Below are 26,386 nucleotides of genomic sequence, written 5' to 3'. Positions count from 1 at the left end.
GCATAGCGGTAGTGACAGCTCACTTGAGATGTCTTGGATTCCAAGTGTCTCTGTACCTGGACGATTGGTTCCTGACCACCACCACCAGGCATCTACTCCTACAAGCCAGGGATTCAACCATCCAGCTCTGCTCCCAGCTAGAAATTATGATAAGTTTGGAAAAGTCTGCCTTGTCGCCCTCTCAGTTTGTGACTTTTATAGGCGCAGAAATAGACACAGTCGCCATGATGGCTCGTCTCCCTGCAGACAGAATTCCAAACCTAAACAACAGATTTTCAGCTTACTTCCTCAACAAAGAGTCAAGGCCAAGACGGTGCTGAAACTTTTAGGGACCATGGCTTCTACAGTATCTCTAGTTCCACTAGCCAGACTGCATATGCGAATCCTTCAATGGCTACTCTTCCCCCAGTGGTCTCTTCAACAACTGCGTCTGTCTCATCAGATTCTGATAATGGAATCTTGCATAAAGGACCTTCGTTGGTGGATTCAGCCCAAACAACTGATGACAGGAACACCCTTCCTTCCTCGCCAGCCCGTTGCTACTGTGACCACGAATGCCTCCCAGATAGGGTGGGGGGTTGCATTATCTAGGCAGGACTGAACAAAGCACATGGCAAGATCACGAGGCTCACTTGCATGTCAGCGTCCTAGAGATGAGAGCAGTGCTACTCTCGTTGCAAGCATTTCACTACTTTCTTCCTCTAGGGACAATTGCAATCCAGTTGGACAATATATCAGTGGTATGGTATCTGAACAATCAAGGAGGAACCAGATCTTACACCCTATGTTGAGAGGGTCTTTGTGTTTGGCAGTGGGCAATATCTTCCCAGCGCTTTCTTGTAGCAACGCATATCCTGGGGATAACCAGTGTGATAGTCGACAAGCTCAGCATACCAATTCTGATGCCGCACGAGTGGTCTCTGAATCAGAAAGTTGCGGAGCAGATTGTCCGCAAATGGGGGCAGCCTTGCTGTGATCTGTTTGCCAGTCCAATCAACGCCAAATGCAGCAGCTACTTCTTCCTTATTCTCCGGGGGAATCTCCGAGAGACGCACTTGTTCACAATTGGCCTTCGGGATTTCTTTATGCATTTCCCCCCTTTCTGCTCATATCGAAAGTGATCCAGAAAGCAAAGTCCATGGGAAGCAGAATGATTCTGATCACTCCTTACTGGCCTCGTCAGATTTTGTTCCCCTTTCTCAGGTGTCATCTCCTAGATGATCCATGGACTCTGGACCCAGTTCCAGACCTCTTGACACACATCAGGCTCCCTTCACCCCTGCCTCCACACCTTCAACTTGACAGCGTGGCTACTCCACTTCCATCCCTAGTCAGGCTTCATGATTTTTTACCTGCAGTGACCCATATCCTCACATCTTCCCACAAACCTTCCACAAGGAAATTATATGCCAGCAAATGGAGATTTTCTATATGGGCAAAAGAGAAAAATGTAGATGCTTACACAGCATCCATCCCCTTGGTGTTAGAATTCCTAACTGAACTTTTCCATAAGGGATCAGCTGCTGCTACGGTTAAAGTTCAACTGGCAGCAATATCCAGTTTCTATTTGGAACAACATGAGCGTAATCTGATGGCTCATAGACTGTGTAAAACCTTCTTTAAAGGGCCCTACCATGCTAACACCTCCCTTTCTGGAACCTGTATCTCCTTGGGATCTAAATTTTGTTCTGTCCAAACTTACTTCCCCACCTTTTGAACCTGCACATTCTTGTGAACTGAAGTTCTTGCCTTGGAAGATAATTTTTCTAGTAGCTATTACGTCTGCTAGAAGGGTGCCAGAGTTGCAAGCACCGTCAGTCAAACCTCCTTACTTGATTTTTCATAGAGACAGAGTTTTCCTTCATACAAACCCTTTTTCATTCCCAAAGTTTGCTCTCAGTGTAATTTGAATCAAACTATTGAACTGCCAGTATTTTTTCCTAATCATTCAAACAGTGCAGAATATAAATTTCATCAACTTGATGTTCATAGACAGTTACAGTTCTATCTACATAGAACCAAGGAACTTAGAAAATCAGACCATTGGTTCGTCTCCTGCCAGTCTCTAAGGTAACTCTAATTGGATTTACAACTGCATTTCATTTATCTACTCTTTCAATGGAAAGGAACTTCTGTTTAAAATTAAGGCTCATTCTACCAGATCCCTATCCACATCTGCTGCCTTTCAAGTCTGAGTCCCAATTGACAGTATCTCTGCAGCAGCAACTTGGGCTACCCCTCATACATTTATTACTCATTACAAATTGGACTTGACCTCTAGAGGTAGAGCCTCGTTTGGTTCCACTGTTCTTAGAAGTATATTCCCTTGAGCCCCCCTGAGAAAATGGTGCTAGGGACGCTGTCCCATATGTAAGAATGAAGGCGAGATAGGACTACAGAACATAAAGAAGTTATGTACTCACCATAACGTTCCATGTCTGTAGTCCATCTCACCCTTCATTCTTACGAACCCACTCACCTACCCCTGTCCATGTATCCTTGGAGGACCTGGAGACATGATGGTATTGCCTTTGGTAGGGTGGAGACCTTTCATTTTTGTTGTTCCTTGTGGATAACTTTTCTATCACTTTTATAGTTAGCAGCAAACAAGATCTGGGGATTCTTACTAGTGCACTATGGGATACCTACCTTGCCACGAGCCAACTGAGAGACTTTGAGCTTTGTAATCGGCCATGTCCGCGTCGAGGATTGGCTCCGAACCCATATGAAAGAATGAAGGGCGAGATGGACTACAAACATGGGACGTTATGGTGAGTACATAACGTCTTTTTTTCCTGATTTGAACTAGCTCATGAGGGCAAATTGCAGTTCCAACATGGAAAACTGTTTTACTCATTGCTCTGACTTTTGCTAGAGGAGTATTTGAGTTTACAAGCTCTTATGGTGAGTCAGCCCAGTTTCATTTTCCACAAGAACAATGTTTTCTTAGAACTGATTCTTCTTTTCTGCACAGAGTAGTCTCAGAATGTACCTTGAGCCAGTCTGTTAATCTCCCTGATTTTTTTTCCCCAGGTAGAAAGAATTCTTCATACTGTTGATGTTCACAGACAGCTCAGATGTTATCTAGACCACTCAGGAATGCTAATAATCTGCTTCTCCTGTGAAGATAAGAGAAAGGGGTAACTAGTGTCAAACCCAACAGTTTCTAGATGGTTGTCTCACGCTATTTGTTTTTGCCATCCTCACCATAACAAGCCACTTCCAGGAAGAGTCAATTCCACCAGGGCTTTGATGACTTAATGTGGCATTCTGGAAAGGTATGGACCGAGTGTTCTAATGGCAGCATCTTGGTCCTCTGTACATACATTACAAATAACTGTAAGCTGGAGTCTGTTTCCAGGTCTAGGACAGGTTTTTCTAGGACCATTCTTGGAGAGCTCTTGGATTCCTACTTTTTCTCCCCTTTTTTTGGTTTCTTGGCTATCGTTGTCTACCCAACCATCTTCGGCTATTGCAACCATGCTCTGATGTTGGACATATTATAGTTGTGTAAGTTAGACATGCTATAAACCTAGATATTTTAGTAGACCATTGTTGCTGTAGCCTCCCCCTCCCTCCTGCTAGCCCTCTTTTGTTGTTATTTTCTATTGCCAGGGTGTGGATGTATACACACCTGTCTATATAAAGTAGTCTTTTTTGTGCACTTCCTAGCATGTTTCCTTTCAATGCTATTGCCTCCCTTCTTGGGGGCAGGAAAGCTTTGATGTTTTTTGTGTTTTTTTATGGAGCTCTGCACAAGCCCTTGACGGTGTGTGTTGAAGATGCCCTTTATCTTTGATAAGCTGGCCAATTTGTTATATCCTTGGCAGGATGTAACCAAAATAATTCAGGATACTGCAACAGTGATCTATTAGAACATCTGCTGGTATGGTAAGTTTACTTACACAACTGTACTTTCTTCTCTGTCATTATCTTCTTGTTTTCTCTTTATCAGTGAAGACATGCCAAGGATTGGAGACTTTCCTTAATTAGTTATTATTAGTGAATAAATATTGATTTTCATTGATATTATGAATTTATGAATATACTTGGAGATTTTTTACATTAAGCTGTTACAGCATTTATATTTACAAATATATGGTAATATATGTTTAATTTATTTAATTCTTTATATAAATATTCCATGTATTTTTATATGTTTTTTTATATGTCATTGTACATGCATATACTATTCATTTATATATGTTGGTTATCTATTGGTATTTTTTATAGCAGCGTGGTTTGGTCCTTCTTAAATAATGGCATCTGTTTACTGCCCTTCCGCAGATGTCTGGCATCGCGGCGGTTCTGATCGGTACATCAGGCTTGTATGTAAAAAGTAATCAAGATCTCCGTTGCTTTTTCAGATGTTAAATGAGTTTAACATGGCGAGGACAGTAAAATAAACAGCGGACATCTCCGATGTTAAACTCATTGGAGATCTTGCTTTCTCCGCTTTTTTTTACTGTCTCGCTATGTTAAATGGGTTTAACATGGTGGGATAACAAAATAAGCAGGAGATCTCCATGTTAAACCCATTGGGACCGGACCTTTTCCATTAGTATAACTCGATTCTAACGGCTGGCCAATCAGCGTGCGTTTTCGGGGTGTGGTATAATATATATTTTGACATATATATTGATGTATATTTATGCAATTCATAAAGAATTAAGTAGCTGTAGATTTAGGTCATAGCTGAAGTTATCGCAGCTATGAAGATGATTTTTGTTAGTTTATATATGCATGGAACAAAAATATTTGAAATATATATATATATATATTTTGTATGATATTTAAGATTATGTCAGCATATTCTGTAATTGTTTCATTATTATTGTTATTGCTCTATTATTACTATTTTAAGTTTTTTAACTGTCTTAATCCAGTAGCTTAATGCTATGTTTTAAGGGCACTGATCTATGAAGATGTACAGGAGTTCTTAGTTTTTTAGCATGGCTCTGAACTGATTGAATAATTGCTTGATTAGATGATTATGTCCAAGGTGGTTGTAGGATTTTAGAGATTGGTTATCCTATAAAAAGTGAAGTTTTGGGAATGTTTTTGAGATCTGATGAAGCGTACCTTGGCAGTACGTGAAAGCACTCATCTTTTGTATATGTAATAAAACAACTTTGCTTTCCTTAAGGTACATTAAAACTGCCAGAGAAGAAAAGCTGTATGGGACAGATGGATGGAATTATACCTTCAGCTAGGTTGTGTGGACAGTGAGTAGCTGGCAAGTGGGGGATGGGAATGAGTGGCCAAGGTCAGTTCACTTATCCTGGGAAAGGAAAGCAGTGTGACAGAAGATCCGTTGCATGTGAGGCAGACTGGTGTAAGCCTAAGGAGTATGGCGACCCAATGGCATGGTCTTATAAGGGAGGTTGTTTACTTTAGTGAGGAGATCTGGCCTGCTAATAATTGGGAATGAAAGCAGGTGCCTGAAAAGAAATATCTGCAGATTAAAAGCTGTAGTTACTACCAGTAAGTAGGGAGTAGCTGGAAGACGTCACAGTGGTGTGTGTGCCTGAAAAAGGGAGCCGGAGGAAAACTTTTCTTTTTGTTTATTCTTTCACTGGCTGTTAATTTCTGATAACTATACTGCCCACCCCCTTATTCTTTTCCCTTACTACTGTTCCTGATGCTGGTTAAAAAAGAAAAGCTGCAGAATGTCATTTCAGTGCACACCATTTCTGCAACCATTCCTGGCTTTCTTAAAAAGATGGTGCCCTTTGTGTAAGATACTTGCCCCTTCATCTCACAATTTCTCTTACAAGACTGCAAAAGTTTGTGAAGATGCAGGTGAATATTTAAGAATTATATTAAATGCATTAATATTCCTTTTCTTTTAAATATTTTTCTCTTTCCTCATGTTCTGCTTCTGTTTAGTATATGAGACCTGTAAGTGAAATTAACTTCCTTCTTTTTTGTAACCTTACAAGAAATACATTATTAACTTTATTATTTGTACGTAAGTTGTGTTTTAATGGAAGATTAATTGTTAATACCAGACACATTCTTTTCTTTTTCTCTTTCACAGCCTGGTGTGCCAGCATTTACTGTCCAGCAACCGGCAAGCCCACTAGCAGTTCTCATGGATAGAGCTCGTGAAATTGGGGTAAATACAAGGTGTTTGATGAACAGCAGGGGGTAATTTTTGAGTGGCAGTACATTTTGATTCAGTTTTTGGGGTTTGTCTGGAGCAGCTGACCCCCCCCCTTCTTTTTTATTTGTTGTAGCTTTAGCTCATAAGTCACTGAATATTTGTTGAAAAAATAATGGGGACATTTTTAAGTGGAATTGTGTAAATGCCATTACTCTAGAAATTTGCCTTTGCATATGACAGTCATGCTGCTGTGCTGAACTTCAGCCTGTGTTTTCCTTTTCTGTTGAACTTAGTGACCGCCATATGACCTTTGAATTAGTATACCATGAGCTAACATGATTGGAGATATCATGCAAAACAGGCAAATAGAGTTTGCATAGTAAATAACTTATCTCAGAGGACTGCTGCTAGTGTTAAAATTCCATAGTGTGTTTCTCACATTTCTTTTTCACATTGTTTCTCTTTGTTGTATCATTTTACTGTGATCTTTAATTTGTTTTACATGTTTGTGCACTCTGTTAACTGCACTTTGTGTAATTAATGATCTGATGTCAATCTTGGTTCATTCTTGATGAATGGGACTCTGTTCTAATCCTCGGAACCGGCTCAGCCGTTATACACCTCGCACCAGGCAAAAAACTCTTAAGCTAAGACTCTACCCACTACACCCTTTTCTCCATTACCTCAGATCTCGTTTGCTGCTCTGTCAACAAGACGTCAGCCGTTACTGTCAGCTAAGTCTTTTAATTCTTTTTCTTTTTTTTTTTTATATACATATTTTACTTTGCCCTCATTCCCCCAATGGAGCAGTCCCATAGGAATGATCTGGTTCACGATTGTCCGTCGGAACTTCTATATGCTTATCCATCAATTCCACTTATCCTCAAAGTCTTACAGAAAGCTAGTCACCTGAAATCTCTTCTCACCCTCATTGCCCCCTTCTGGCTTCAGCTGTCACGGTCTTCCCTCCTTTGGTTTCATCTGAAATATCCTCCCTGGATATTAGATCCCATTCTGGATCTCATTTCCCATCCATGGGGGCTTCCTCTTCCCAATCCAGTCTCTTCATCTGACCACTTGGTTCCTCCAATTCCAGTGATCCTATCCCAATCCAGACTTCGGAAGAGCATTATTTTGGCCTCTCAAAAAATGTCTACCAAGAAGGTGTGTTCCAGTAAATGGAAGAGATTTAAACAGCACAATCTAGATGCCTTTTCAGCCTCTGTCCCCAACATTTTGTTGTTCTTCGCCTCTATTTTTCAACAAGGGGACAGTTTCTCTACAATTAAACTCCAATTGGCGGCTGTCTCCAACTTCCATTTGAATGAAAGTCCAACTTTTTCTTCCAGGCTGTGTAAGGCCTTCATCAAAGGGACTCTTTCTACTCAGACCTCTTGTCAAGGCTCCCTCCCCTCCATGGTATATCACTCTGGTGTTGCAGTTTTTGATGCAGAAGCCTTTTGAGCCTGCAGCGACCTGTGATCTCAAATTCCTGTCTTGGAAGACAACATTCTTGATGGCTGTTACTTTGGCCAGGAGGGGGTCTCTGAGTTGCAGGCTGTCTGCATTAAGCCCTCTTTGATGGTGTTCCATAAGGATAGGGTCTCTCTCAGGGCCAGTCCTTCATTTGTCCCTAAAGTAGACTCGGAGGCTAGCCATAACCAATCTGTTCAGCTTCCTGTGTTCTTTCCCAATTTTTCTAATAAAGGGGAATGTAAGTTGCATTGTCTGGATGTCCATAGACAGTTACGTTTTTACCTCAAGAGAACTGAGAGTTTTCGGAAGTCACATCAGCTCATTGTTGCCTTCTGTCAGGCTAGGAAAGGTCAAGCAGTTTCCAAGGTATCTATTTCTTGTTGACTCACCACTGTATTTCTTCCATTTATGAAAGCAGACACATGGAGCTTTCTGGACCAGTTAAAGCTCACTCTACTAGGTCAGTAGCCATCTTTTGCTTTCTTGGCAAAACTTACCTTCGATGAGACCTGCATCGATGCTACTTGGGCTAACCCCCATACCTTTGTTTTGCATTATAAGTTGGATTTGGTGTCTAGGAACAGGGCTTCCTTTGGTTCCTGTGTGCTCCAGCATATCCTTCCCTGAGACCTCCCAGGGATCATAGTAGCTGGGGACTCTGACCCATCCGTGATCAATAATTGCACAGATAGCATCAGGTAAAGAGTTACGTACTTACCATAACTTGGAATCTGTACTATCCAGTGTCATTATTCATCATGTTCCCACCCTTCTTCCCCCTCCTTTTGAAGAACTGAGAGTTTCGAAGAGATGTATTCCTTAGCAGCTTTTTCATAGGCAGATTTTACTGCCTCTTTCTTTCTATCCAGCAAACTCAATCTGTGGGTTGTGGGTAGCAAGGGATCTTGGAAACCTCTACGTTGCCGGCTTGGTTCAGAGGTCTGATCCAAGACCCACCCTTGATGAATGACACTGGATAGCATGGATTCCAAGTTATGGTAAGTATAGAACTCTTTTAATGGTTGTCCAGAATGTTTTAGAATTGTTTTTCCTGGTGAATTTGTAGTTTTAGGTAATAGTTCTTTTAGGTTACAAAGTTGTTTGTAGGTTTGAAGCTGACTAGGGGATTGACATTTTTAACCAATTATTCCATGCAACCTCCCCTTTTGTGCATTAGGGCTCGGGTGGAATGGGTGAGTGAAGGTGCATGGAATGGGGTTCACTCTGTTTTTTTTTTCCTGAGGGGAGCTAGGTTATTAAGACTATCTAGAAATATGCTATTAAATTTCAGAACAGCATCATTTAGTGGTAGACTGAAGAGGAAGGACCAGTTTATAGAGGAGAGCAAATTGTTAAATAAATTAGAGTTAAAGTTGGTGAGACCGTAGCATTTTCCACTTTGCATCCTCTCTGTGGAACTCTGTTCTGGTGTTGAACATTGCCTTTTTGAATCTGTTGGGTTTGAGAACTTACAGTTAGATGCTACTTAATTTTAGAGGTTCATTAGGTGCATGTTTTTTTTTCTGTTTGAATTGATGCATGCTCTGATATAATCCAAGTTCATTCTAAACTGTTTTTGGTTAGAAGTTTGACATGAATAAGCAGCAGACCTTCTTCCCCTGTGTTTTTATGTCATGCTGTCTTCAGTCTTTTTGTCCTTTCCTATCTTTTGATAGGACTTCAGACTGGTACCAGTGCTTCTGGGAATGATTTCTGTGTTTAGAAATATCATGTCCTAAACATAGAAACCTAGACTTCCAGTGGGTAAGGGCCACCTGTCCCTCGTACTGTGCCCATTTCATTATCTTCTGTATAAGTTGTAGAGCCTGCTTTAAATCACCTTTTTTATTTTTTAACATAGCGCAAGAGTTGTTTTATGATTGCCACACATATCCTTGAATTTTGTTTCTGCTTCAGAATGTACTTCTCTTCGAGAAGCATGTTTCAGTATCCCATCACCCTATTTGTGTGTGTGTGGGGGGGGGGTTGGGCATTTAACACTTGAGCCTTTTACTCAGTATCTTCAAATTGAGTTCTTTCATTCTCATAAGAACTCTTGAAAGAGCACCTTTTGGACTTGGAAAGGTTCTGTCATTGGCCTAAAATATTACTAGTGTACTCATCTCTTCACCCTTTATCTTCAAGACTATACATTTTTAAACTAGTGTACTGTTTTTTTGTCTTCTAGTGAAGACTTGAGGAGGACCTTAAAAGTTGTACCACTAAAAGCAATATTTTTGGTGCTGTGCTTAGAGTATGGCAAATGAACACTGCTTAATTTGTTGTGTACAACCAGTGCCTGACATAGTCAAATTAGATTCACACTGTATTGTGATCAAAGCTATAACCACTGATGTGAAGTTGTTCTATCTCGCTGTTCATTCTTACAGATGGGTTCGGAGACGATCCTCTGTTCTAAGTCGGCCTACTACAAAGCTTGAGGTCTTCAGACAGCTCGAGGCCAAGTCCCTATCCCATGATGTACCTTGAGTTACATCAGATCTAGTTTTCCGCTGCAACAAATTGGAGGTTTCCTAGCACAGCTCGGGCCAGTATTACATATTTTTTCTCAAGATTTACTATTTTCTCTCTCTCTCTCCTTGTATATTTATAGTTATAACTTTAAAACTCTAAAATATTAACAGCTTGTTAGAACGTTAGCTTTTTCTGACAGTTTCTTATACTCCCTTTGGCCTTCTTTTTTTTATAGGCCTTTAGTATTCCCTTTCCCTTCTTTGGTGTGCCTTTATAAAGATATTAGGATGTTAGGATATTAGGATAGTTTATATAGCTTTGTAGCGTTTCATAAGCATTTGCAGACATTAGATATTGTGTGTGTGTGTGTGTGTGTGTGTGTGTGTGTGTGTGTGTGTGTGTGTGTGTGTGTGTGTGTATATACTTACAGTTAGCTCACATTTATTCATGTACAGCCCATTTGTTTTTTAAGGGCTACTTAATGTAGTTTAAAATTGCTAAAATGTGTGTGTCTGTATTCTTCTTTGATATTACAAGTCTGCTGGTGTACAGTTGGATAGTTTCATTACTGACCAAGAAAAAGATAAACATCCCAAGTCTGGGTTTAAAAAATGTCCAAAGTGTGGACAAAAGATGTTAATGACTGATAGTCATGCAAATTGTGTCTATTGTCTCGGAGCCTTGCACTTGCAAAAGATTTGCTCCATTTGCCATTCCTTTTCTAGCCGAAACATGAAAAGAAAAGAAAATTGATTGATAGAGGACTTCTAAAATCTTCTTTTCAGGAAGCTCTGAGCGACCAGGATAAAACTAGCCAGTCTTCCAAGTCCTCTAAGGCTTCTTCATCTGACTCGTCAAAATCTAAGAAACCATCGACGTTGGCTCCACACCATTCGGAGCCGAGCGTCCTGTCCTTTCAGAGCCGGTCCCCAGTCCGGGAACCGGTCTTCGAAGTACTTAAATCACCTATCCTTCAGTCGGTACCACCCTACATACATTCATCTCAGTCCTCAATTAGCCTCTCCGATTTGAATGTGGATCATGTGGTGCAGAAGCTGCTGCAGGCACGGTGTTTGCTAAATTTTTATCAGCTCCAACCAAAGTTGTTTCTGAACTAAAAACTGTTATTCTATCTACTTCTTTTCCTGTACCGAGCCATACCGGTCCGTTGGAGTTCGACCTCATGATTTTGGAGCCTTCGGAGCGGACGTCTGCTCCAGTGCCACCTGTTCCATTTACTCAGACTTCCTCGGTGTCTGTTGAGGAGTCTAGGAGCCAACACTAACTGGTCGGATCTAGGGAGGATAGTCAGATTGACCTTCTAGTCCTGACTTTGCCTCTCGGGGCCTCGGCTCGGATGAGTTTGGCTCATACCTCTGGATCAGAGCCCACTGTTCCAGTGCTGAGGGGATCAGTTGATCTGAAGTAGGAGATTCATTTGTCTGCAACCTGTGGGTCATGGATCCGATATCGGATCCGAACCGGCATGATTATCCAGCTATGGATCCGAGCTCTTAGCTCCTCCCCTCACCCATAATGCCCTGCTCTCCCTACATGACCTCAGATCTAGTTTGCCGCGCTGGTAACCAGGTCGTGGATCTTGAGCTCTTCAGCTAAGTGTTATTTAAACCTAAAGAAAGCTTTATTTTCTTAAATTGTTGTGAGTTTTGAGTGATTGTGTTAGGTTCCCTATTATCTTGTGATAGTTTCAGTTTAAAATTTTTAATTTTTTAAACTTTAAGTTTATACCTCCCCTCGCTGGTCGGAGTTTCTGTGTGTTTGTATTGTTTGGGGCCTTGTGTGTGTGCTTGTGTAGCACTAGTTTTTGTCTTTGTTTTTTTGGTAAAAAAAAAAAAAAAAAGACTTTATTATGTCAGAAGCCCCTAAGGCAATATTTTTCAAGTGCTCCGAGTGTGGCCATAAGCTTTCCCCTGCTGATGGCCACACTCAGTGCGTTCGATGCCTTGGGGTTGAACACCTCACTTCTGGATGTTCCATTTGTGCAGGGTTCAACCCCAGGGCATTGAAGGAGCGGAGGTCGAAGCTAGTCCTGGCGGGACTTCTACCCCCGGACTCGGCTTCGGCTCCCGCTCCTGTGGTGGGTACCGTGGCCTCGGTTCCCTCCTCGCCTGCTCCCCCTCCTCCACCTGGGACTCAACCTCCCGCTGCTAGGTTGGAGGAGAGAGAGGCAAGAAAAAAGGACCAGAGAGAGAAGCACCACAAGCGGCGGGCCGAGACCTCCGTCTCGGCCCCGCCAGCTAAGCGGGCTTCTCCTCTGGCCTCCTTGGCTGCTGGCTCCCCCCCCCTCGGCTCCGGTCTGCTTTTCACCGGGGCCTGAGGAGGAGGAGACCCGATCTCCGTCGAGGCTATCGAGGAGGCATTCAAGGCCTACCCCGGTAGCCTCTTCGAGAACAACGTATAGCCTTTCCAACGCCGATCTGGACCGGTTGATGAGAAGGTTCATCCAGGCCCAGATGCAGATGGGAGTGCTCCTGCCTACCCCCCGTCTGGGGGGGAGCTCAACCCCATTTTTCAAGCCTATAGCTCCTTCTCCAACCCGCTACCCAGGTTCGGAGCGTTCGGAGCCGGGGGTGGGTCGGTGCTGATAGTACTAGGTACTTCGGATCCGACCCTGCCCTCGAGTGTTTCGGATCAGACCTTTCGGAGTCTGGCTCTGAGCTTCGGATCCGGGGGACTCAGTGTGCCTTCGGCACCGTCTGTGTCGCAGCGCACTGGTCCCTCGGATCCGAGTGTCTCGGGGCCGGCTCCGATCCACTCTTCGGATCCGAGGGGGAGCCGACTTTCAGATCCTTTGGTCGGGGCTGGCTCCCCCTCGGCTTTTGATGTAGTGGAGAGGGCTCTGTTGAGGGCTTCCGGACCCCCGGCACTTGCTTCAGCTCCGTCCCGCGCTCCATCTGCACTGGGTCAGGCTTCCACCATCCGGCCACTGGGACAGCCCGCTTCAGTGCCCCAAGCTGTTCCTTTGGAACAAGACACTGCTTGTGAGGGCTCCTCGGACAGCCCCCCCCCGAGGAAGCTCCTCGCAAGCATACATGTAAAAGGAGGCACATAGACTCCCCCGAGTCTTTAACTGAAGACAAGGATTTGGAGGAAGGGGAAGGCTCCCCAAGATCACCCCCCGAGGATGTCTCCTTTGGAGACATCATGGAAATGCTTCGCATAAGGGGTGGGTGGTCTGCCCCCAAGTCTTCCTCGGACGAGTCCTTGTTCTTGGAGGCATTCGAAGCGTGCCCTTCTACCGACCCCCTGGTGAACCTTATTACCACCAGGGCGTGGAAGGAACTGGACACTGTGGAGCCAATCCCCAAAAGGCCAGACAGAATCCTTAGCCCCCCTGCAGACCGTGCCCATTGGAGTAAGGGGCCTCCGGTAGATGCCATGTTGACGGCAGCAGCCACCAAGAAGGAACTCGCACAGGAGAGTCCTTCAGTCCATCCACCGAGTAAGGAGTCTCGGATGATGGACCACTTGGGGAAGCGAATGTTTAGTTCTGCGACTTTCTCAGTGAGGGCGCTCAACTACTTGGCACATGTTACCAGGATGCAGCGCGATCTGATTAAAGAATACGCTGCATCCCCCCCAGAGTCCATGTCGGAGGAGGACAAACTTTTGCACTCCACCCGTATGGCCACTCTCCGATCCGTGACAAATACCTCTATGCGGTTGCTGTCCCATGCTACTGAGGGAGCCGCTAGAGCTGCAGGAGTAGGCCTAGTTACTAGACGCCAGGCCTGGCTCCGTCATTGCGATTTCACGGAGCCCTTCAAGGCGTCCTTCGCGAACGCCCCCTTTGATGGTTCTGCCCTTTTTGGCAAAACAGTTTGCGACACCTTGACCCAGAGCGAAAAGGACGGGAAGATGCTGTCTGCCGTCGGAATCCACTTCTCTGTGCCCCAGACGGCCTACTCTAGGAACCAAAAGGGCCAGAAGAAGATGTGGTTCCGGAAGTCGCAGCAATCCCAACCCGCTCCGGACAACCAGTCCTTCCGTGGCAGAGGAGGACAGGGAGGATGCCGCCCCAGGGGCAGAGGGGCTCCCAGGAATTTCGGGTCCAGAGAACCTTTCTCTGAACGGCCCGCACAGCAGCCCTGAGGGGTTGCCCGACTGCTCCACTCTGGAGGCAGTCGGGGGACGTTTTTTGGAGCACCTAGCGGCATGGGAGTCCATAACATCAGACCACTGTGTCCTCCGCATTATATCCAGAGGATACAAGATCCCCTTTCATCACATTCCAAAATTAAAATCCCTCCCCGACGTTCCACCCGGTCAGTGGGAGGCCGCTTCGGCAGAAATTGGCCATCTGCTGGGAAAAAGAGCCATCCAGCCCGTCCCCCCAGACCAGATCGGATCAGGGTTCTACTCCAGGTTCTTTTTAGTGCCAAAAAAGACGGGGGACCTAAGACCTATTTTAGACCTGTCCCTGTTAAACCTGGCTGTTCCCAAAGAGAAGTTCCGGATGGTCACCTTGTAACCCATCCTCCCCCTTCTGGGATAGAATCACTGGATGTGCTCTATAGACCTCAAGCATGCGTACTACCACATACTAATGGACAGACGTTCCAGGAGGTTTCTTCGCTTCCGGCTGGGAGCCAGTCACTACCAGTTCAGGGTCCTTCCCTTTGGTCTCACCACAGCCCCCAGGGTGTTCACCAAAGTATTAGCAGTAGTTGCGGCCCACCTGAGGCTTCACGGGGTGCAGGTCTTCCCGTACCTGGAAGACTGGCTTCTTACCGCCCCAACAAGGCATCTACTATAATTGGCGCGAGACTCCTTTCTTCATCTAGCTCCCCGCCTGGGCATCACGATAAATGTAGCAAAATCCAATCTGGTCCCTTCTCAGTTGTTAGATTTTATAGGTGCCAGATTAGACACGAGGGAGTTAAGAGCCTTCCTCACAGCCGACAGAGTTCAGAATCTGAGACTTCAGGTGCGGGCCATCCTCCACTCCAGCTCTATTCCGGCGGAATTGGTCCTGAGGGCTCTAGGGTCTATAGCGGCAGCAATATCTCTTCTTCCACTCGCCAGATTCAACATGCGGGTCCTTCAGTGGACACTTCAAGTTCAGTGGTCTTACCTTGCTCTACCTATGCATCATCCCATCGCGATCAGCATGGCTTGCAAGCGGTCCCTCTTGTGGTGGCTCCATTCGCAGGATCTCCATGGAGGCCGCCCCTTTTGTGCTTCTCCTCCTCTTGCCACGGTGACCACGGACGCCTCCCGCCTCGGGTGCGGGGGCATTTTGCAGGCAGGACAGTCCAAGGCACGTGGAGCGACTCGGAGACCTCCCTGCATATCAATGTTCTAGAGATGAGAGCAGTGCTCTTGACGTTGCGAGCACTTCAGGCCTTTCTTCCCCTGGGAACAATTGCGATTCAGTCAGACAACATGTCGGTAGTCTGGTACATCAACAAACAGGGGGGAACCAGGTCTTATCCCTTATGTCGAGAAGCCATGAGAGTGTGGGAATGGGCGATCTCCACCAACCGCTTTCTCATCGCAACGCATATTCCAGGTCGGTCCAACATCCTTGCGGACAAGCTCAGTCGCACCATTCTCTCCCCGTATGAGTGGTCTCTCAATGCTCAAGTAGCGAAACGTATCTTCGCATGGTGGGGAGCTCCTTGTTGCGATCTTTTTGCGTCTCCCTCAAACACCAAGTGCGACAGTTTTTTCGCTCTAATCCCTCCTCCAGGGGATTTCCCGAGAGACGCTCTGGTGCATGCTTGGCCTCCCGGTCTTCTTTATGCTTACCCCCCTTTGCCTCTGATGCTCCAAGTTCTTCAGAAAGCCTCTCGGTTGGGGTGCAGAATGATCCTCATTGCTCCATTCTGGCCTCGACAGATCTGGTTCCCTTACCTAAGGTCTCACTCGGTGAATCCACCTTGGATTCTAGATCCCATTCCGGATCTGATATCGCACCCATCGAACCTACCAACTCCGAATCTGGACAACCTGAAGCTGACTGCTTGGCTGCTCCAGTTCCACTCCTAATTAGGACTCACGGTATCTCGTCCCCCGTTAAGGCCATCCTGGTGGGGGCTCATAAACCATCTACCAGGAAAGTTTACCGCAGTAAATGGAAACGATTCTCCATTTGGGCGGAGCGGCAAGGTCTAGATCCCTTTACCGTTCCCCTTCCTCTAGTGCTAGACTTCCTAACCACTCTTTTTAATGATGGCGCCAGTAGTTCCATGGTCAAAGTGCAGCTCGCGGCCATTTCTCATTATCATGTTGGTCATGACTCTGGACCTCTTATGTCTGCCAAATTGTGTAAAATCTTCCTAAAAGGCACCTTTCTCCTTAGACCCCCTATTAAGCAAGCGGTTCCTCCATGGGATCTTTCTTTGGTTCTTCAGGCCTTGACCGCTCCCCCCTTCGAACCTGCGGCTACAGTAGATCTTAAATTTTTATCCCGCAAGACTGCTTTTTTAGTAGCCATCACATCGGCCAAAAGAGTTTCGGAACTTCAAGCCTTATCCATGAAGCCTCCTTACTTGATCTTCCATCCAGACCGCGTATACCTCAGGACCAATCCCTCATTTCTTCCTAAGGTAGCTTCAGAAGCAAACATTAATCAGTCCATTAACCTCCCTGTCTTCTTTCCTAAATATCAAAACAATGGTGAATACAAGCTGCATTCCTTGGATGTTCACAGGCAGCTTTGTTTTTTTCTTAACAGGACAGCTGGCCATAGGCAATCCGACCAGTTGCTCATTTCCTTTGCCAAATTCAATCTGGGTAAGCCTATTTCCAAAGTCTCCTTGTCACGCTGGATTTCGCAGTGTATCCTTTTAGCTTATCAGGCTTCTGGGAGGCCTGCACCGGAGGGAGTCCATGCCCATTCGACCCGGTCAGTTTCTACCTCAGCGGCCTTTAAGGCTAGGATTCCTCTGGATGACATTTGTTCAGGAGCCACTTGGGCTTCATCTCATACCTTTATTTCTCATTACAAGCTGGATATCACATCTAGAGGTAGAGCATCCTTTGGCTCCGCAGTGCTCCGGAATATCCTTCCATGACGTCCGCCCAAGATTCAGGTAGCTGGGGACTCTCTCCCACAGGTTGCAGACAAATGAATCTCCTACTTCAGATTTAGAAGTTATGTACTTACCATAACGTTCCATCTGAGTAGGTGGATTCATTTGTCTGCAACCATTTTGCCCTCCTATCCCCCTGGCCTTGTCAGTTTCTTGCATATTACGTGTTACCCCTTCCAGGGTATTTTGATTCAGGGCAAACTCGATCTGAGGTCATGTAGGGAGAGCAGGGCATTATGGGTGAGGGGAGGAGCTAAGAGCTCAGATCCATAGCTGGATAATCATGCCGGTTCGGATCCGATATCGGATCCATGACCCACAGGTTGCAGACAAATGAATCCACCTACTCAGATGGAACGTTATGGTAAGTACATAACTTCTAATTTCTTCAGATCCAGTGGATGTTCTTCGTGTTTCACTGTTGCAGTCATCACATTTGGGTTATCTGCCTGCAGGTAGCCCTCAGCCGGCCTGAATACCAGAGTCTTGGATTCCTGCGGCAGATGCTGTCTCTTCTTCCATGACGTCAGGTCATCAGGGATATAAAACGTGCAGCTGACGCCATTACATCAGTCTTTCTTGCCGTGCGATGCCTGAAGCAGAAGCAGTTCGCAAGTGCCGGTCGGCCAACTCCTGAAATTTTTGTTTTCGAGTTTCAGAACCGAAGTCTTCAAAGTACCCTGCTGGGGATTTTTTTTCTTGCTCCAACCGATGTCAGTAAAAGTTCACAATTGTCTCATCTGTGGAAAGCAAATACCTCATAAAGATTTTCATTCGTACTGCATTCCTTGCTTAGGCCCAGACCACAACGTCCCTCACTGTCGATTTTGTGCCTTGTTCAACCCCCAAACTATTCTTCGTCAGGCTATCTTTGCAGCAAATTATTTTGGTAGTTGGTATCCGTACTCTGAAATGGCTTCGTTAAGCCATCCGACTACCGATCTTATGGAAAAACTTAAAGATAAAGACAGAGACAGACCGCATAGATCCAAAACTGCCAACGACGCTTCCGTTAAGCTAGTCGCCAGTCCGCCGGTACTCAGTGAGGTGCTTTCACAGCCCCTGATACCTCCAACCTCAGATTCGTAGGCCTCTACCGAGACCCATTCGAAGTCCGGTATGCCGCGAGATGCTTCTTCAGCTATGGAACCTGCGGATGTCTTTACCTTGGATAGGTTCGGAGCCGCTGTGCAGGCACCGGTTTCTGAGGGTGGATTCAAGCCTACAGACTTGCATTTTAAACCAACGCCATCTTCTTCATCCAGGCCTAAAACTCGATCCATGCCTAGAAAACCGACATCCAAACCACATGCTCAGGCCCATATGCCTAAAAAACAAATGCTTAGAATGGCCGAAGACCTTAGTACATTAATTAGGGGAAGCCAGCTTTCCCCCCCTAAGAGACCTAGAACTGAATTTCCTTCTGATTCTTCTGATTAGGAATCTAATATTTCTGTTCCTTCTGATGACCAGGATTTGCCCTTGTCTACCTATGAGGATTCTGATGCAGAGGATTCCATTCCCTCTGCTTCCCCTCCAGAAGATTTTTCTTTTGGTGAAACCTTGCATACTCTTAGGGAGCATTTCGCTGGCAAAGCCATGATTACTCCGACTCCAAAAAGTGGCTTGGGGAATTCTTACTCCTTCCTCAACACAGGCCTTTAGCTATCCCTCCTGTTCTGGACATTGTAGATGATGCTTTCTTGAAATCTAGCCTTTCCCCAGGGACTTTACCTCCAGCTCCCAGAAAACCTGAGAGGTATTAGAGTACCTGACTCTCACAAGTTCCTGTTCAAGAATCCTACTGTGGATCCAGAGACCATTTCCCAAGGACCAAAAGGCATTAAGGCTACTGCTGCCAAAAATCCTACCCCTTCTGATAGAGATTCTAGAGCCTTGGACAGATTGGGTAAGAAGGGTATACACTTCTGCTACTTTGGTCATTAGGGCTTTAAACTGCCAGTTTCATATGTTAAAGTATCAGCAGCATATTATGGGACTACTTAAACAGAAAATGATGTTGATTCCTGACTACGCTGAAAATAAAGAATTGCAGGATTTATTGCATTCTGCTGAACAAGCTGGTAAACATACTTTGCAATGTGGTTTTGACTCTTTAGAAGCATCTTGCAGAGCTGCTGTCACTGGGTCTGTATTTAGAAGGCATGCTTGGCTTAAGGAGCAAAACTTGCCAGATCATGTTAAAGCTAAATTACTGGATGCTCCCTTAAACCAAGACCACCTGTTTAGAAACAAAGCAGAAGTCCTCAAAAAGATGGAGGAAAAAGCTAAATCTATGCAAACTGTTAAAGATTTCCTGCAAGTACAGACTCCCACATTTAGTAGGCATTGGCCATCAAATAATTGGCCCTTTCCAGTCTCTTCCAGGCCTTCTCAGTCCAAACCCAGGAACAGCAGACCACCTAGGTTGCAGTCTCAGGCTACACACAGGCCTAAGCAGTGGGGGGTTCCCACTTCAAAGCAGGAAGTAGTAAGACACCCCCCTACAGAAAAATGTTACAATGACTTAACCTTAACACTTCCAAGTCCAGCTCAACTGCCTGCTCCCTTAGGAGGAAAGCTCGCCCTGCATGCAAAAAACTGGGAACTCATTACCCAGGACAAATGGGTTTTAAGTATAGTTTTCCAGGGATACCGATTCCACTTCTACACCCTACCAACCCCAAATGGTTGGCCAGACATACCCTCAAATCAGTGGGCAGAGGCTCAACAGCAGTTTTCTCTCTTCTAAGAATCAGGACTATTCCAACCTGTCCCAGCAGAAGAAAGGGGACAGGGTTTTTATTCAAGACTTTTCCTGGTACCCAGAAAAGAAAGCTCCTGGTGTACTATCCTGGATCTCTCTATTCTAAACACCTTTTTGGTAATCCCAAAATTCAAAATGCTAACTCTTCAACAGCTGCTTCCTATGCTAGGCAGAGATGCCTGGTTGGCAACCTTAGACTTAAAGGAAACTTACCGGCACATTCCAATAAGGGAATCTTGCAGGAAATGCCTACGCTTCAGGGCAGGCTCCATGCACTATCAGATGTTCTTCATGTGTCACTGTTGCATTCATTACATTTGGGTTATCTGCTTGCAGGTAGCCCTCAATCGGCCTGATTAACAAAGTATTGGGTCCTCAGTTGGTTGCTATCCCTTTTTCCATGACGTCAGGTTGTCAGGGGTATAAAACATGCAGCCAACGGCATTACGTCAGTCTTTCTTGCCGTGCTGTGGCAGAAGCAGATGTCCTTCAAGAATGCAACTGCAGTCCTGACATATGGGTTGTCCTGCCTCAGGCAGCCCTTCGGTCAGCCGCATTCCAAAGTCTGGGTCTGGCGTCGGCCAATGTCGCCTCCTCCCCGACATCAGAGCGGCTGGGGTATAAAGGCATCCGCCGACGCCATCTTCTCCAGTCTTTCTTGCCGCGCGGTGCCCGAAGCAGAAGCAGTTCGCAAGTGCCGGTCGGTCAGCTCCTGTGTTTTCAGTTACCGAAGTCATCAAAAAGCTAAGTACCCCGTTGGGGAACATTTTTCTTGCCTCAGCCGATGTCAGAAAAAATTGAAAAGGTTAATAATTGTTTGTCTTGTGGTAAACAAATACCTCATAAGGACTTCCATTCTTACTGCCTTCCCTGCCTGGGCCCAGACCACGATGTCTCGGCCTGTGCTGCCTGTGCTTGCTTTAATAAGCTCACACTCAGGCACCGGGCAGAATTTGCCGAAGACTTTTTTGGTGAAAATTACGCTTATATCATGCCGTCGGAACAACCGACAGCACATATTTCCAAAAAACGTAAGGACCGGGACCGACATCCTCGGCCTGCATCGTCCACCAATACAACGCCTAAGCCTTCCACAAGTGCATCGGTCCCTTCGGAGGCGGTAATTCAACCGCTCCAGGCCGACGACACCGCTTTACCGCATACTTCGGTCCCGGAGGTTTCCCCGGTGCCGGTTGTTGATTTTCCTCCCGAAACCGAAGCTCAAGATTTACCTGACACCATACCAGTGGATAAATTTACTCCTGCACGTGGGGCAGCCAGGCCTCCGGTCTCCATGTCCATCAAGGCCTACACACGTGCTAAGGCTGCCAGCCAGGCTAAGGCCCATCCTCCTAAATCTTTTTCCCAGGGCCCCTCTTCTGATAAACAAATCATGACTCTAGCTGCAGATCTAATCTCTCTAATCAGAGGTTCTCAGTCGCATCCAGACAGAGGTTCTCAGCCGCCTGCAGATAAAAGGCCTAGGACTGAGCAGACAGATACCCTCTCTTCAGATGAAGCCTCTAGGGATTCAGAGCACTCAGATACCCAGGAAGAATCCTTCCAGGCCTACAAGGACTCTGATGCTGAGGAATCAATTCCTTCTGCCTCTCCTCCAGAGGATATTTCTTTCGGAGAAGTTCTCCACTCCATGAGAGAACATTTTCAGTGGCAGGGTCAGGAATTCTCTGACTCCAGGAAAAGGCTACGTACCTTCCTTAAGTTACCCCAGCACAGACCATTAGCTATTCCTGCAGTGTTGGATGTCTTGGATGATGTATACTCAGACTCCAGTGCTTCCCCTGATTCTCTCCCTCCTGCTCCTGTCAAGCCAGACATATTACAGGGTTCCTGAAACTCATAAGCATCTCTTTAAGGCCCACTCTGTGGATCTAGAAACTATTTCTCAGGGGCCCAAAGGAGTGGCTACTTCCTCGGCCAAAAACCCTTTGCCCGCGGACAGGGAATCTAGGTCCCTGGAGATTTGGGGCAAAAAAGTTTATACCTCTTCCACCCTTGCCATGAGGTCACTTAACTGTCTTTTTCATATGTTTCAGTACCAGGATTACTTAATGCATGATTTGCAGAAAAAGTTAGCCTCTCCTGAGCCTATAGATAGAAAGGCATTGCAGGATTTGGTTCATAACACTCAACAGGTTAGCAATCATTTTCTTCAGTGTGGTTATGATGCATTGGAAGCTTCATGTAGGGCAGCTATGACAGGGGCCATTATACGTAGACATGCTTGGTTGAAAGAACAGCCACTGCCAGACCATGTTAAAGTAAAGCTCCTAGATGCACCTCTGGAAAAACAGAAGCTTTTTGGTGCTAATGCACAGGATGTGTTGAAGTCTATTGAGGAAAAGGCTAAATCAGTACAGACAGTCAAGGATTTCCTCCAGGTTCAGCCACCCAGATTCAGCAGGAATTGGCCTTCAAAGAATTGGTCCTTTCCAGACACTGACAAGTATCAAAGGGGAAAAAACAGGCGTGCTCGAGGTAGAGGCCAATACCGAGGCTCCTACAGGGGCCGCCAATGGCAATCACCAAATCAGAGAAGTGGCGCAGGGAGTTCAGCTGCTCCACAGGGACAATCACAATGACATGACTTTCACACCGCTGACCAAGGCTCAAAGAGAAGCACCTCTAGGCGGAAAATTATCCTTATTCCCAAAGAACTGGCACATTTTAACCAAGGGCAAATTGATTCTGGACATAGTAGACAAAGGTTACAGGTTCCACTTCCATACCTTACCAATGAGACAAGGCATGTCAAACCTGCCACAAAATCAAAGGGCAGAGGCACTCATACAAGTTTCAAAGCTGTTCCAAATAAAAGCAATAGAAAAGGTTCCTCCTCAGGAACAAGGCCAGGGATTCTATTCAAGACTGTTCCTTGTTCCAAGAAAAGAAAAGCAATGGAGACCTATACTGGACTTGTCCGTTCTAAACACTTTTCTCATTGTGCCAAAATTCAAAATGCTGACGTTACAGCAACTCCTTCCCATGCTGGGCAAGGGGTCTTGGCTGGTTACTCTGGACCTCAAGGAGGCATACCTGCATGTCCCAATCAGACACAGTTGCAGAAGATACCTCAGATTTCTTGCAGGGTCAGAGCATTATCAATTCTCAGCATTGCCGTTTGGCTTATCTACTGCGCCCAGAGTATTCACGAAATGCCTGGCATCAGTAGTTGCACATTGCAGGCTCCAGGGGATTCAAATATACCCTTACCTGGACGACTGCCTTATACAAGCAGACAGCAAACAAACCTTGATAAGAAACTTGGACTATGTCATTCAATTACTACAGGCTTTGGGATAAACAGTCAACATTCAAAAATCAAGACTACTGCCATCCCAACAGATTATTTTTCTAGGAGCCAAACTGGACACACAATCACAAATGGCTTCCCCCACAGAGGAGAAACAAGAACATTTACCAGATTACTTCAAAAGCCTAGCAAAGCTCACCCAGCTGACCGCAAGGAAAATCCTGCAGGCCCTGGGGTTCATGGTATCTTGCATTCTTCTGATCCCTCTGGCAAGACTGCACATGAGAAAGCTACAATGGTACCTAAAAAGCTTATGGTCTCAACACAGCCACAATCTAGAAGATGTAATACCACTCATTCCATGCCTGCAAAGGGGGTTTTTTGTGGTGTGGGCTCAAGCAAGTCATTTAAACAAAGGCATGTCTTTCAACAAACCTCTAGCAAGTCAAACCATTACAACAGACGCCTCAGATCATGGATGGGGGGGCTCACATGGAGGACAGATGCATTCAAGGGCAATGGACTCCCAGGGAAATGCATCTGCACATAAATCAAAAAGAGATGTTGGCAGTGATACATGCAATCGAGGCCTTCGGGAAATCCCTTCAACAAGGTCATCTGCTAATAAGGACAGACAACACCACTGTCATGTGGTATATAAACAAGCAGGGAGGCACTCATTCTTATCCCCTCTGCAGACTAACAATGAGTCTTTGGGAAAAGTCCCCGAAACTAAACATCCACTTGCAATCCCAGTTTGTTCCAGGCAAGGACAATGTTCTGGCGGACAGGCTGAGCAGAAATTTCTTGGACCCGCATGAATGGATGCTGCATCCACACATTTTCTCACAAATAACAAGTGCATGGGGAAGACCGGACATAGATCTCTTTGCTTCTCACCTCAATCATCACCTGGAGAAGTTCTGTTCAAGGACGCACCATCCTCTAGCCTGGAGAACGGATGCTCTCTCCTTCAGCTGGAATTCCCTAACAATTTATGCATTCCCTCCTCTACCATTACTGACCAAGGTGTTACTGAAGATCAAAGCAGAACAACCAAAAGGAATTTTGATAGCTCCAGACTGGCCAAGACAGCACTGGTACCCATTGCTACTGAGCATAACTCACACCAAACCGTGGCCCTTGCCTCAATGGCCTCTGCTTCTAACTCATCACACTTACAGGACTGTTCATCAAAACCTGCAAACATTGCAGCTGACAGCTTGGAGGGTTCCATGACTTTTACCCATATCTCTCTTTCCGAAAAAGTTCAAGAAATCTTGCTGGAAGCACTCAGACCTTCCACCAGAAAATCCTATTCAGCCAAGTGGAAGAGATTCATCATCTGGAATGCCAACAAGGGTCAGGATGCATCAGTAATGAGCATACCACAGATATTAGAATACTTGGCAGAAATGTTTCATAGTGGCCTCTCATATTCTTCCATAAAAATTCACGCTTCAGCAATCTCAGCAAAATACAACTGTGACCCACCTGTGTTTTCACATCCCTTGCTAAGACAGTTTCTAAGAGGGATAAAGAATATCAAACCTCCCAGAAAACCACCAGTACCTGCATGGGACCTCAATTTCGTCTTGGAAAAAATAACTCTTCCTCCTTTTGAACCAGCAGCATATTCAGAAATGCAATTTCTCTCCTGGAAAACGGTTTTCCTGTTGGCAGTTACCTCAGCAAGAAGAGTCTCAGAGATACAGGTCCTCATGGCAGTACCTCCCTTTCTCATTTTTCATCAGGACAGAGTTTCTCTAAGAACCAATCCTTCATTCATGCCAAAAGTGATATCCAGGGTGTCTCTAAATCAATCAATTCACCTGCCTACTTTCTTTCCCAATCCTCAAAATAAGGGGGAAAAGCTGCTGCACACTTTGGACATACACAGACAATTACGCTACTACTTGGACAGAACAAAGACCACCAGAAAGTCTGACCAACTATTTGTAGCCTATGCTGCTGGAGTGCAAGGAAAGGCAATCTCCAAACAAACAATTTCAAAATGGATTGGACACTGCATCAGATTCTGTTACTCTTTCCATGGAAAAGGTGTGCCAGCCAATATTAGGCCACACTCCACCAGAGCTATAGCCACATCCACAGCCTTTCTAAGAGGAGTGGCTACAAAGGACATTCTAGAGGCTGCTACATGGAGCTCCATGCATACATTTACCAAATACTACAACCTGCCTTTATACTCCAGATCCCGAGCAGGCTTTGCTTCGGCAGTCCTGCAGGGCATTTTAGCTACACCATCCCTTTCTTAGATCCTACCACCCCCAGCTTGGCTATGGTATTCAACCCATATGTCAGGACTGCAGTTGCATTCTTGAAGGACATAGTACAGTTTTGTACCTACCATAAATGTAGATGTCCGATAGATATGCAACTGCAGTCAGGTTTTCCCTCCCTCCTACCCCTCTGCAATTTTCCTTTTGGGTCCATTCCCCCCCTTTTCTCTATTAGCTGGGGGTATCTGTTATGGTGTATGTGTTTATTACTGTTGTGCATGTCCGGAATTTTTTATCCATTTACCAAATTTAGCCTTCTTTGGAGGGCACCTGGCATCTGGGGCAAGAAACACTGAAGAAGATGGCGTCGGCGGATGCCTTTATACCCCAGCCGCTCTGACGTCGGGGAGGAGGTGACATCGGCCGATGCCGGACCCAGACTTTGGAATCCGGCCGACCGAAGGGCTGCCTGAGGCAGGACAACCCATATGTCAGGACTGCAGTTGCATATCTATCGGACATCTACATTTATGGTAGGTACAAAACTGTACTTTCTCAAGTGCCTGTCGGCAGACTCCTGAAATTTTCGTTTTCGAGTTTCAGAACCGAAGTCTTCAAATAAAGCTAAGTATCCCATTGGAGAAACTATTTCTTGCTCCTTACCAATGTCAATAAAAGTAAATAATTGCATTACTTGTGGAAAGCAAATACCTCATAAAGGTTTTTATTCATACTGTATTTCTTGCCTAGGCCCTGACCATGATGAGCCTTGCTGTCGGTTTTGTGCTTTATTTAATCACTGCACTGTCCGTCGTCAGTATGTTTTCGCCTCTAAATATTTCGGTTCTCTGTTTAATTATCCAGAAATGTCATCGGTTAGCTATTCAACTACCGGGATTCCGAAAAAACGCAAAGATAAAGACAGAGACAGGCCGCCAAGGTCCAAAACTGTCGATGACACTTCTCCTAAGCCAGTCGCCAGTTTGC

General features: G+C 45.5%; 1 protein-coding gene across 3 annotated transcripts in view; it reads left to right on the top strand.

Annotated features, from left to right (window-relative positions):
- Nucleotides 1-26,386, top strand: part of FPGS (folylpolyglutamate synthase) — a 1,649,361-nt gene that overhangs the window by 802,164 nt on the left and 820,811 nt on the right. For all 3 annotated transcript variants that reach the window (XM_044058278.1, XM_044058279.1, XM_044058280.1), the window contains exon 9: nucleotides 6,041-6,118. In XM_044058278.1, the coding sequence (XP_043914213.1) occupies nucleotides 6,041-6,118 (78 nt within the window). The remainder of the gene's footprint in view (nucleotides 1-6,040; nucleotides 6,119-26,386) is intronic.

This window comes from Protopterus annectens, chromosome 16.part0, assembly GCF_019279795.1.
Source record: "Protopterus annectens isolate FY-2018-M chromosome 16.part0, PAN1.0, whole genome shotgun sequence".
NCBI lineage: Eukaryota > Metazoa > Chordata > Ceratodontiformes > Protopteridae > Protopterus > Protopterus annectens.
This window is presented reverse-complemented; position numbering and strand designations above follow the sequence as displayed.